At 42.0% G+C, this 13339-nt stretch overlaps 1 protein-coding gene across 3 annotated transcripts in view; it reads right to left on the reverse strand.

Annotated features, from left to right (window-relative positions):
* PLEKHM3 (pleckstrin homology domain containing M3) overlaps positions 1–13339 on the reverse strand; it is a 199652-nt gene that overhangs the window by 68590 nt on the left and 117723 nt on the right. For all 3 annotated transcript variants that reach the window (XM_043577646.1, XM_043577644.1, XM_043577645.1), the window contains one exon: positions 10099–10162. In XM_043577646.1, the coding sequence (XP_043433581.1) occupies positions 10099–10162 (64 nt within the window). The remainder of the gene's footprint in view (positions 1–10098; positions 10163–13339) is intronic.

Genomic DNA, 13339 nt, shown 5'->3' on the forward strand with positions numbered 1-13339 from the left:
CAGTGGTGTCATCAAAGACACAAGTGCTAATGCTGTCTTGTGAGTCTGCCATCCTCCCTCGTTCCATCCCTGGAGCAACATCCAGTGAATGAACTTGGTGAAAAGGCTAGAACCCTCCTTAGCCTTCAATACCTCACTAGACAGCCTTCTCAAGATCCCTCTGGCCCCTTGAAGACCAACTACAAATGTGGCAGAGTGGCTGGCATGAGGCATCAAGGGGTGAAATCCTGCTGGATGTCATTAGGTTGAACACAGTCATGGGCAGCCTCTACCAGAAGCTCTTGACACAAAGACAGAGTACAGAGTACAGGAGTTTGACCGTAATCAGTAAGACTCAGTAGTCCTTTCCTGAGAAAATGTGCTCTCAACTTCAAGGCCAGCATAACTCTGGGCATGTAGTTATGAGTATATGCTTAATTAACATCTAAATGAATGAATGAATGAATAGGTGTGCAGCCAAGGGTTTGGTGACTGAGAACTGGGCTCCTGCTTCAGGAGCACAGGTGGGATAGAAAAATTATGAACTCCATGCTCTCTGTAGCTCTGTAGCTTGTAGACTTGCTCCATGCTCTCTGTAGCTCTGTAGCTTGGAGACTCAGATTTTTTTTATCACATTCATTCCTAAGGAAAGTCAAGTGATCCCATCATACATGTTCCGTGAACGTGTGTTGGGACAATTTTTCAAAATAATCCTGAAGCATGCAGACGGAACATTCTTCAGAAATGTCAAATGTCAGTAATAAAACCTTTTTCCTGTTTGCCTCCCTGATAGAAACACTGTAGATTAGGTCACTGATGGCTTTGATGCTACCAAGGCCTGAAAGTTCTCCTCCCATTTCCCTCCGTCTGGCTTCAGCCTGGACCCTCACATTTCAACTCAGAGAGCTTCCTAGAGGCTGTGATCTAACAGCTGAGTTACTGGTGTTCCAGTGAGTACTGTTGCAAAACAAAATACCCCAAACCTAGTGGTGTAAGGCCATCATTTTATTCTCAGAATCTGTGAGTCAGAATCTCAGGCAGGAAATGGTGGAGATGGCTTTTCTCCACTCCATGATATCTGTTGCCTCTGCTGAGAAGAGTTGAAAGCTAGAGGCCGGAATCCTTTAAAAGTATCTTTACTCACATGCCTAGTGGCTGATGACGGCTGTCCGCCAGGACTCACTGGGGCTGTCAGCTAGAATGACTACATGTGGCCTCTCTTTGCGGTCTCTGTGCATGAGCTGGTTTGGGCTTCCTTACAACATGGTGGCTGCTTCCAAGAGTGTGAGATTACTCAGGGGGCTGCCTGCTTAACACGTACACTCCTATGGTACAGCAGAGAGAACACTGGACAAGGAGGCAGGAAAGTTTGGTTTCAGTCTTGGTTCAGTCACTTAGCAGAAGCTGCGTAGCTCTGGCAAGCCAGCTAGTTTATCTACGTCTGCATTCTTGCCCGTGAAATGGACATGAGACAAGGCAGAGCTGCCGACCTCACAAGGTTGTTTTGGAAAGAATGCTTTTTAAATGGTAAAAAATACATTCAAAATACATACGTAAAAGAAGTATACAGATAGGACAGGCTGCTGTTATAGGATATGATGGGTTTAAAACATGTTTATGGGATGTCTGGGTGGCTCAGTCAGTTAAGTGTCCAACTTTGTCTCAGGTCATGGTCTCACGGTTTGTGGGTTCGAGCCCCGCATCAGGCCCTGTGCTGACAGCTCGGAGCCTGGAGCCTGCTTCGGATTCTGTGTCTCCCTCGCTCTCTGCCCCTCCCCTGCTTGTGCTCGATCTGTCTGTCTGTCTCTCTCAAAACTGTAAGCTCTCTGGTTGTGGCAGTGCACTTCTCCTCGGGTGTGGGCCCAACTTAGTGACTTATGTCAAACAAATAGAATATGGCAGAAGTGATGGCTATCTGACTCGAGAGGCCAAGACCCACAAAGAGTAGCCTCTGCTGGCTTTCACTCGCTCAGATCCCCCACAGGGCAGCATGTGGCAGGGCCCACATGAGGAGGGGCAGAGGGCTCCCATCGATGGCCAGCACCAACTTTCAGCTGCTGTGGAAGTAACCCACCTTGGAAGCAGATGCCCCGGCCCCAGTCAGGGCTTCTTCCAATGACTGTGGCCCCAAATGACACCTGGGCTGCAGCCTCCGAACAGCCTGAACCCAAAATGCCCAATTAGACTGCTCCCACATTCCTGCCCCGCAGAGACCTGGGAGACAAGGGTTTACTTCTGTTTTAGTTACTGAGTTTTGGGGTAATCTGTTAAACAGAAATAGGTAACTCGTGCACGGAACTAGGCCCCACTGAGCAACTGCCACTGTGACAGTTATCTGACCACGTGACAGATTAGTTTTGATGGCAGTTCATTCTTGCCTGTTCCTAGCGACTAACAACATTTGTGTGTGAAGCGGCAAGCTGAGGGGCCAGGCAGGGAGGGTCTGATTCCACCAATGGTAAGATCGACACTAACCTTACTCTGTCTATATCTTTAAGTAAAGTGTTTTTGAAAGCAGGCCTTTGCCTAGTCAGTAATATAACTGCTTTTTAATGTTTATTTTTGAGAGAGAACATGCACGTGCAAGCAGGGGAGGGGCGGAGAGAGAGAAAGACTCTCAAGCAGGCTCCTCACTGTTAGCACAGAGCCTGATGCAGGGCTCGAGTGCATGAGCCATGAGATCATGACCTGAGCCGAAATCAAGAGTCGGATACTCAACTGACTAAGCCATCCTGGTGCCCCATAACTGCTTTTTTTATAAATGGGAAACAACAATAATACAACCCCCAAATCAACAACAACAACAAAATCCCAGCTGGTTGGAAGCCATAGTAGAAGCAGAGCCAGGAAACTAGATTCCAGGAAAGTGATCTCCATCAGCCCTGACTGAGCACCACCTACCTCTGTGGCTGCGACCTCCCCTATGATCATGCTGTTTATACTTCCAGGGCCCACATTGACTTCTGGAATCCTTATCTCAACTGAGTTCTTTCTCAGCTGGAGACTGAGGCTCTCTATCCAGCACTTACAACACATGGTCCTCTTTCTGGCCTGGTTGCCCAAGAAGGGCAATACTTTGCCCTTAGCTAACCACGTTTTCTGCCACAGCCCACCTTCCCCAATCCTTTACTGTGTCTCTGGACCAGGTGCGTGGATGTAGTCGGGTGTGGGGCCTGGGTCTGCAGACAGACAAAGTGTTCTCCGAGCAAAGAAAGACTAACCGGCTGGCATAAAGAACAATCTGTATCACTACCTTGTTAATCACCTGCTTTAGCTCAGCTAACTGGCCCCATCACCAAAACACCAAAAAAAAAAAAAAAAAAAATGGTAGTCAAGATCCACAAAACTCCAGAGATTTAAGGCCTCTGCCAAGGAGTCAGCAGACCCAGCTTCCAGCCCAGGCACTTAGCAGTGGTCGTCACTCTCCCCTCCCCCAAGATCTGAAACCCCCTGGAAGACTGAATTCGAGGCCTGGACTATTCAGCACCTACTCAAGATACGCCTCTCTGAGAAACAGTGAGTTTTCCATTTGCTCTGATGCCAACCTGTGAATGCTTCAAAGAATGACATTCAATTCTTCCCTGTACCCCTTGCACACTTTTAAAAAACGTGCTTATTTAAAAGGCATGATGTGTGCCCTCCCCTCCCCCAAGTAACTTACGGTCTTTTCTAGCTCACTGAGTAGAACAACGGTGGCTAAAATAGCTAAGGAAGATTTAGTGATGTTTTCATGGAGGCCCCACTCCTATCTTGCCCCAGATCACCCCAGAAGCTTCTGAGGGCAGTGGTGGCTGCAGCGGACACAGGCCCTGGCCAGGGAACAACACAGGCAAGCTGTCACACTTTGTTTTTCTGCTTGTTAAGCCCGAACGCTCCTAATTAGTTACCCTGGCCGCTAATGCCTGGGTGGACAATGGTCCGGGGATCAGGGGTGCTGAGAGGCTGTGAATACAATTCCTCAGGCTGCTGAGGCTTGGAGACTGGTGACTCGGTTGTGGGCACCGAGGCGCTGTGCTCCTGTGGACTGTGGATTCAAAGATGTCAGCCTCGTGTGAAGAAAGGTCATCACCTGTTGCTTCTTTGGTGAAAGGGCAGCTGTGCTGGGTGCCCACTTAGGCTCGGCCTTTGTCTGCTGACAAACAGTGCCCACAGAGAATAACTTTCTCTGATTGTTTGCTTGGTGGGGCAGGGCCGTGCAAGATCACTCACACACTTCCTCAAAGAGGAATTCAGCAAAGCATGTTTTTAAAAAGTGGCCTCAAAATGTCTTAAACATTGCCTTTTAGTGGCTGCACTCACTAGCTAGGAAAGAGTAGATAATCTTCACAGTAGGACCCAATTCTGACAAATGTTTAGGTCACAGAGATGACAATTCCTAAGTCATATGGGTACGGGGCAAAAAAGTTAACTGAAAAGTCAGCTAGCTGTCTAGGAATGTTTAGTGTGCAGAAAGTTTGCAACAGTAAACAACGTGCCATTATCCCAATACAAAAAAGGTGTAGATTCTTACTTGGTTTTAGAATTCTGTACATTGTTGTTTTATAGAGCAGCATTAGAGTTTGGTTTAGGGGCTAAAACTAGTTTGCTTTTCTTTGGGGACAAAGTGTGCTAATAAGTTTGGGGATAGTGAATGTATCCATCCATCCATCCATCTATTGATACATCAAATATTTACATGCCTAGTTGCTTAACGTGTTTACTGCTTTAGCATAAAGCAAGCAGTTCAGACCATTCTAGGCAACTCTAGAAAGGTAGTATGCATTTGATTTACTCCTCTCTCTTTTCATGGCTCTTAAGTGCTATGGACCCTCCCCTCTGGCATCCTTCCCACTTTACATCTTTTTAGTAAGTATTCCAAATTCCAGACTGTTCCATCTTTTTTGCATCATCCTATCTGTTGAAATATATCTCCTCTTGAATATCATCCTGTGCTTTCAACTTATTAACAAGACAAAAGAACTTGTGACAAAATAATTTATTCTTCTCAGGTAGTATTTTGTATTAACTGGAATCTAAATTGCCTTAACTTGAAGGTAAGGTCTAGTTTGAAACTGAGGGCTGGGGGAAGGTGGATGATGGGGAAATCAGCTCCTGAGATTGTCCCACAACAGTGGGGTGCGTGTTGGGTAGGTGGTAGGCAGTGGAGGGAGTCGAGGGGAGGGGCTGCTTTAACCAACTGCCTCACCCATGGGATCCTCCAGTATCCTTTCTCATGAATCATGTACAAATAGAATCATTCAATGCTTAGCTTACATACGCCCCAAAGGTGAGTAACACCAGAAGAGTTGGTCATTAATATACATTTTTAGGTTTTGTCACAAGAGCACAGGTAGCTAAAATTTAGAAGTTAAATCTGACCTTTCCTTTTGGCAAACAGAAGGAACTTGAGAAGAATTCTCCTGTCACTTACACAGTCTGGGGAATGAGCTATTAAACCAGGGTTCTGATTTGTTCCTTAAGAGCAACAATAATCTCTTGAATGTTAACTTACATATACTAATGTATTCTATTGGTAAAATGTGGAGTTTTCCTATCAGCAATGTAAGTAAGAAGACGGTCTGTCATGTACTTTACAGGGAAAGGGGAGAGCTACTGCAGAAAGCTAATGCATTGAGAGTTATGGTATTGTTCCTGCTGATTCCTTGGGGCTTATCTTTTTATCATATCCCTATCTTAATTTAGCCTTTCCATGGATTTGTGAAAATGCCGGACAGACAGAAAATAACAAGACACAAATTATTTTCTACTTCCCCCTCTTGAAGTATCAAAGCAGGAGAAAGCTTTTAAAAAGCAGTGCCTCAGTTTCCCCCATTCAAAACATGCCTCAGTACTTGTTCATTCATTGATATATGCTTAGTCCTTGTCTGCCAAATCCTTTATAAGGAACTGCTCTGTCATTTAAAAAACAAAGAAAACACTGCAATCACACCTCCTGAAAGAAAGCTTCTGCTTATGATTCTATTTGGATCAGTCAGTGAAGCATCTGACTCTTGACTTCAGCTCAGGTCATGATCTCATGGTTGCTGGGATCAAGCCCCGTGTTGGGCTCTGTGCTGACAGTGTGGAGGCTGCTTGAGATTCTCTCTCCTCCTCCTCCTCCTCCTCCTCCTCCTCCTCCTCCTCTTCCTCCTCCTCCTCCACCGGTCACATGCATGCATACCTGCTCTCCCTCCCCCTCTCTCAAAATAAACATTAAAAAAAAATCAACAATATATTATGTTAGACTTATATTCAAAGAACATGGATTGAATAAGTTTCTCTAACAGTATCTACTATCCTGGAGAGAGATTCACCTGAAATTCTAGACTTAAGAAATGATGGGCTCCAGTCAGTGCCCCTCTGAGTTCCTAGGATTTGGAGAGCCTCCGTCCCTGTCTTTTGCTGTCCTTGGACCTGCTACAAGGCAGGAGGAGTACTTGGTCCCATCTTCTGTGTTGCATGTTATAATGCTGCCAACTGATTATAGTCACGTAATGACTGTGTTGTTCAACTACTACCTTTATGAGGTGCTAGTAAAACCCAGTGAGCAACTTAATCACTGGTGAAATAAACAGACAACTGGGGACTCGGTACCAGCATGAGCTATAACCTTTGCCGATAATTGGCACTCACTGGCCAGCAAGCAGGCAACTACAGCTCCCAGAACAAGTGCAGGGAGCCTCTTCCGCTAAGCAGGGTTAGTCTGTGCGGTTCGTCTCCTCACACCCAAGCGTACAGATGTAAAGAAGAATGTGTGTAAAGGAGGCCACTAAGTTTAGAAAATGAGAAGCGGGGAGCAATTGGTCTTGAATGTAACATCAGAAGCATTCAGGTAGCTTGAAACCTCCAGCCACGCTGTTGAACTGAGTCTGTCTCCTCAACTTTGGGATTGTTACTTATATAAATGAAAACAGAGATATGAGAAGGAAGCAAATTTTTTGATACCAGAATTCTTCCAGCACGTTTATCTTAGCTATTAGTAGTGTTTTGTGTACTTGTTATTTTAAGATTATAGACGCTTAAATCGTAAGTCCCCCTTTACCATGTTTCTTAAATTCTTACCTTGTTTGGTTTTTGGTGATGTCCACACCATCACCAAATTCTTACCTTGTTTGATTTTTGGTTGATGTTCACATTTTGTTTTTTAAGTAAATGCTAATGGAAAAAATCGAATTCACTGAGGAGGAATCTGTGGAGAGCAGTCTATGCCTTTAGGAAAGATATTTATGTTATTGTCATTCAAGGTGTCTAACTCTTCAGTTACTTCCTGTAGCGTACCTTCTACCCCCTGCAAAATTTATAAACTGAAGTTCATTTTTCTGTAGTTATTTGATGTGCTAGATCTGCTTTTATAGAAACCTTTATTTTAGGAGTGCAGAGGGAAATGAAATGGGGGGGAAATAACTTTAAAACTCCTAAAGCTGACATGAAACGGGATGACCGTGCAGCCACACACAGGACAGAAGGGGACAGGACAGCACAGGGCCGGCAGCTCCATCAGTTAGGCTGGACTGCCTGCTGTCACTCACACTCTGTCACAGACCAATAGTGCATTTTTTTTCTCCTCTTGTGCTCCCTTCTCTTACGTATTTGCAAGAACAGTCCGGATTCAGAAAACATGCCTGAAACTGAGAAACTAAGAGAAAATGGGGTGGAGGTGCCCTTCAGTACTGATAGCCTAGATGCGGACAGATCAAAAGCTAAATTCAATTTAAACCACTTCAGGCAGAAAAAGTAATTGAATTAAACTTCCTCTAAATATGATAAGTCTGAGGATCTTAAAACCAGGCACAAAGAACCAGGTTAGAGTGAGCTGTTGTGTATTAAATGGATGCACAGAGCTCTAGCCATCCCCTCAACCCGGGGAGTTTGATGAGCTGCTGATTGCCTCTATCGCTTTACTACTGAGGCTGAAAACTGATTAAGCTGCTTATGGGGCTCCAGGGGCTAATGGTCCAGCCCACCAGGAATACTGCTGTCACTGACTTAAGTGAGCTGCGTGGCATATGTGGTTTGATTATACAAGGGGGCGGTGCGGGGGAAGTCTGCAAGGCATAGGGAAGCTTTAAATAGCAGGCTTTATCGTGCCAAATGGATACACTACTCTGATACCCCAAAATGAATATGGAATTGCTCTGATTCCTTCTTTTCATCTGGTAACCATTTTTGAAAGGCTTCCTCAGGGGTGCCTGGGTGGCTCAGTCAGTTAAGCCTCCGACTCTTGATTTCAGCTTAGGTCTTGAGATCGAGCCCCACGTCAGGCTCTGCACTGAGAGTGGGGCTTGCTTGGGATTCTCTCTCCCTCTCTCTCTCTGCCCCTTCCCTGCCTGCATGGGCATGCTCTCTCTCTCTCAAAATAAGCTTTAAAAAAAAAAAAAGGCTTCCTCAAAAACTACTCACTTTGGAACCCACCCATTCTATTTTAAACCACCCTTACAAGACTATGTCCATGCCTTTAAACATACTTCTCAAATGGGTTCTCAGATACTATGATCAAGTGAAGTTCTAGAAAATAGATAAGTGTGTAATAGATATTTTAATCAATTCTTCTCCTTGAACACCACTGGGCAATTGTAATATACCTTTTCCCACCCCAGCCAGCAGATCATTGCCGCTCGATTAGGTAGTAAAGGGTATACAGGACTGAAGAATAGAACAAGCTGATATGTGCAAATAGGTTAAACTTGATATACACATGGAAGTTAAAACACTCCTATTCTCTCAGATCGTTCCAACTAAATTCTCTAAAACTACTACCATTTAAAATAACTTTCCTCCCTCAGACTGTACGAAGAAAACACCAAAGTTTGAAGTTAAAAAACAACAACACTTTAAAGTCTTGTAAAATGACTGAAGGATCTCAACAGTTTTTAAGCGGACCTTATTTCTGTGGGCGAAACCAGCAGAGGACAACAATGATAAACAAAAGAACAGAATCAGAACAATTTGAGATGCTTAGGAAGTTGTCACAATTATCTTTTTAATTGACTCTGGAAAGAATAGATAGATATATGGAAAGCTTTTAGCGTCTAAAAGCTGCTTAGGCAGTGAGTTGTTGATTTAAATGATTAACCAAAGCTTAACATATTCAGGACTTTGGGTTGAACAGAAAAAATATTGGTTTTCATCTTGGTTGCTAACCTGGTCAATCATTAAAAGGACGAGCACTAATAAAAGTTTTAAAAGATGATTTTGACTCTTATATGATTTCTTATGTTTCATTAAACTTTAAGGTCCTCCCTTAAGTGACTTAAGCACAAGTCAAAGAGTTTCATACAGTCATTGCCTTTCAGATATTCTTTCTTTGCATAATTTTTTATTGAGATATAATTCACATACCATAAACTTCACTCTTCCAAAGTGGGTTTTAGTACATTCACAAAGTTGTGCCACCATCACCGTTATCATTCCAGAACACCTTGGTCAGCCTCAAAGGAAACCCCCAGGCCATCACCAGTCATTCCCTTGTTCTCCCCAGGTGCTGATAACCACTCATCTGTCCACTTTCTGTCTGTGGATTTGCCTATTTTGGACATTTCATTTAAACAGAATCATACATATACTTTTCTGTCTGGCTCCTTTCAGCATGATGTTTTCAAGATTCACCTATGTTGTAGCATGTATGTTGCTCCTTTTCATGGCCAAATAATATTCCATTGTGTGGATATATAGCATTTTGTTTATCTGTTCACCAGCTGATGAACACTGGGTTACTTCTATTCTTTGGTATTATGAATAATGCTGCTCTGAACATTGGTGTACAAGTTTTACATGGACATAAGTTTTCAATTCTCTTGGGTATATTCTAGGAGTGGAACTAACTGCTGGTTCATATTGTAACTTGGTTTAACTTTTTGAGAGACCACCAAACTGTCTCCCAAAGTGGCTGTACCAACCAGTTCACATTCCCACCAACAATGTATGAGAGCTCTGGTCTCTACGTATCCTTGCCAGCATTTCTTATTGTCCTGTAATATTTTTTTATAGTAATTTTTTTTTCTCATTCTGAGTAGAAACTGATTATCAGGGCTTATGAAGAAACTACCCCAATGATGGCAGAATTCAGTACCTACACCATAATCAACAAAGACCCTTTCCCAATGAGAAAAGAGCAATGAAATGGCCCTTCTGAGTGCTTACCTGCTGCAGATCAGCGAGGGAATACAGGTGGATCTGTTGAAGGAGGTATTCTCTGGGGAAAATTCTGAAAACAAGGACAGAAAGACAAATGAACTGTGTTGACTGCCACAAAACACACTTCCTGGTAAGTTTCAAAGTCTCATTCAAGATCCCTTTCCTCTACCTTCTTCCCTTTGCCCCAACACTCCTCCTCCCAACAGTCTCTGAGGAAACTGTAACAATACCCACCCTTTTTCTTTCTAACAGATACTGAGATGGAAGTAAAAGTTTGGTCTTTGATTTCTTTTTTTTTTTTTTTTAATTCCTTAATGAGTTTATTTCAGGACAAAAAGAAGTAATGCTCTTTTTTTTTAATTGAAGTGTAGCTGACATACAATATTCTATTAGTTTCAGGTATTTAACAAAGTGATTGAATAGTTATATACATTATGAAGTGATCATCGTGATAAATCTAACTACCATCTATCACCATACAAAGTTGTTATGTATTAGTAACTACATTTCCTGTGCTGTACATTGCACCACTGTGTCTTATTTTATAACTAGAAGTTTGTACCTTTTAATCCCCTTCCCATCTATCATCCTTTACCCCACCCCCTCCCCTCTGACAGCCACCATATTATTCCCTGTGTCTTTGAGTCTGTTTCTGTTTTGTGTGCTTTTTTTATAGTTTCCACATATAAGTGAAATCATACAGCATTGGTCTTTCTCTGTCCTATTTCACTTAGCATTATACCTTCTAGGTCCATCCATGTTTTTGCAAATGGGTAAGTTTCATTCTTTTTCATGGCTGGGTAATATTCCATTGTATGTAGATATTACCTCTTCTTAATCCATTCACCTACTGATGGACATTTAGGTTGCTTCCCTATCTTGGCTGTTAAAAATAATATTGCAATGAATGTAAGAGTGCATATTCTTTTCAAATTTTTTCTGTGGATAAATACCCAGAAGTGGAATTGCTGGATCATATGTTTTAGTTTTAGTTTTAATTTTTTGAGGAAACTCCATACTGTTTTCCATGGTGACTGCAGCAAATTATATTCCTATCAATAGTACACAAAGGTTCCCTTTTCTCCATATCTTCACCAACATATGTTACTTGTCTTTTTTATCCTAGCCATTCTGACAGATGTGAGGTGATGTCTCATGGTGGTCTTGATTTACATTTCCCTGATGATTAGTGATGTTGAGCATCTTTTCATGTGTCTGTTGGCCATCTGTATGTCATCTTTGGAGAAATGTCTTCAGATTCTTTGCCTATTTTTTAATTGATTTCTTTTTATGATATTGAATTGAGTTCTTTATATATTTTGGATATTAATCCCTTATCAGTTATGTAATTTGCATATCTCTTTTCCCATTCAGTAGGTTACCTTTTTGTTGATGGTTTTCTTCACTGTGCAAAAGTTTTTTAGTTTTATGTAGTACCATTTGATTTTTTTGTTTGTTTTTGCCTTTGCTTTTGTTGCCTCTGCCTGAGGAGACAGATCCAAAAAAAAATAACGTTAAGATCAATGTCCAAGAACCTATTACCTATGTTTTCTTCTAGGAGTTTCGTGGTTTCAGGCCTTACATTTAAGTCTTTACTCCATTTTGAGTTTGTTTTGTATATGATTTTAAAAAAATGGTCCAGTTTTCCCAACATCATTTATTGAGGAGATTGTCTTTTCCCCATTGTATGTTCTTGTTTCCTTTGTTGAACATTAATTGAACATCTAAGCATGGGTTTATTTCTGGATTTTCTCTTCTGTTCCATTAATTAATGCATTTATTTTTGTGCCACTGCCATTGTATTTTCATTATGATAACTTTGTAGTATAGTTGGAGATCAGGGCTTTGTTCTTTCTGAAGATTGCTTTGGCTATGCAGGGTCTTTGTAGCTGCGTACAAATTTTGGGATTACCTGTTCTAGTTTTGTGAAAAATGGCATAAGTATTTTCTTTTTTTTTTTTTTTTCAACATTTATTTATTTTGGGGACAGAGAGAGACAGAGCATGAACGGGGGAGGGGCAGAGAGAGAGGGAGACACAGAATCGGAAACAGGCTCCAGGCTCTGAGCCATCAGCCCAGAGCCCGATGCGGGGCTCGAACTCCCGGACCGCGAGATTGTGACCTGGCTGAAGTCGGACACTTAACCGACTGCGCCACCCAGGCGCCCCGGCATAAGTATTTTCATAGGGATTCCACTGAATCTGCAGACTGTAGGTCAGATTTGGATGTATGGACATTTTAACAATATTATTTGTTCCAGTCCATGGTATGTCTTCCCATTTATTTGTATTGGCTTCAATTTCTTTCATTGGTGTTTTACCATTCTCAGTGTACAGGTGTTTCATTTCCTCAATTAAAGTTATTCCTAGGTATTTTTTTCTTGATGCAACTGTAAATGATATTGTTTTCATAATTTCTCTTTCTGATAGTTATTAGTGTATAGAATTGTAAAAGATTTCTGTATATTAATTTTGTTTCCTGCAACAGTACTGAATTCATTTATCAGTTCTAATCATTTTTTAGTGGAGTCTTTACGGTTTTCTATACATAGTGTCATGTTATTTGCAAATAGTCACAGTTTTACTTCTCTTTTCCAATTTGGATGCCTTTTTTTTTTCTTGATTGTTATAGCTAGGACTTCCAATACCATGTTGAATAAAAGTGGTAAGATAGAGGGGCACCTGTGGGGCTCAGTTGGTTGAGCATCCAACTCTTGATATTGGCTTGGGTCATGGTATTACAGTTGTGGGATCAAGCCCCACATCAGGGTCTGTGCTATGTGCAGCCTTCTTAGGATTCTCTCTCTGCCCCACCCCCCCTCAAAAGTAAACAATAAACATAAAAAATTTATTTTAATTAACTAATTAATTAATATAATTTATTGTCAAATTGGCTAACATACAGTGTATACAGTGTGCTCTTGGTTTTGGGGGTAGATTCTCGTGATTCATCGCTTACATACAACACCCAGTGCTCATCCCAACAAGTGTCCTCCTCAATTTCCATCACCCCTTTCCCCCTCTAATGCCCCCGCCCAAATCAACCCTCAGTTTGTTCTCTGTATTTTAGAGTTTCTTAAGGTTTGCCTCCCTCCCTCCCTCTCTGTTTTGTAACTATTTTTTCCCCTTCCCTTCCCCTAGGGTCTTCTGTTAAAGTTCCACATTTGAGTGAAAACATGATATCTGTCTTTCTCTGACTGACTTATTTAACTTAACATAGTACCCTCCAGTTTAATCCACATTGCTGA

This window comes from Prionailurus bengalensis, chromosome C1 (genome assembly GCF_016509475.1).
Source record: "Prionailurus bengalensis isolate Pbe53 chromosome C1, Fcat_Pben_1.1_paternal_pri, whole genome shotgun sequence".
In the NCBI taxonomy this organism is placed as follows: Eukaryota; Metazoa; Chordata; class Mammalia; order Carnivora; family Felidae; genus Prionailurus; species Prionailurus bengalensis.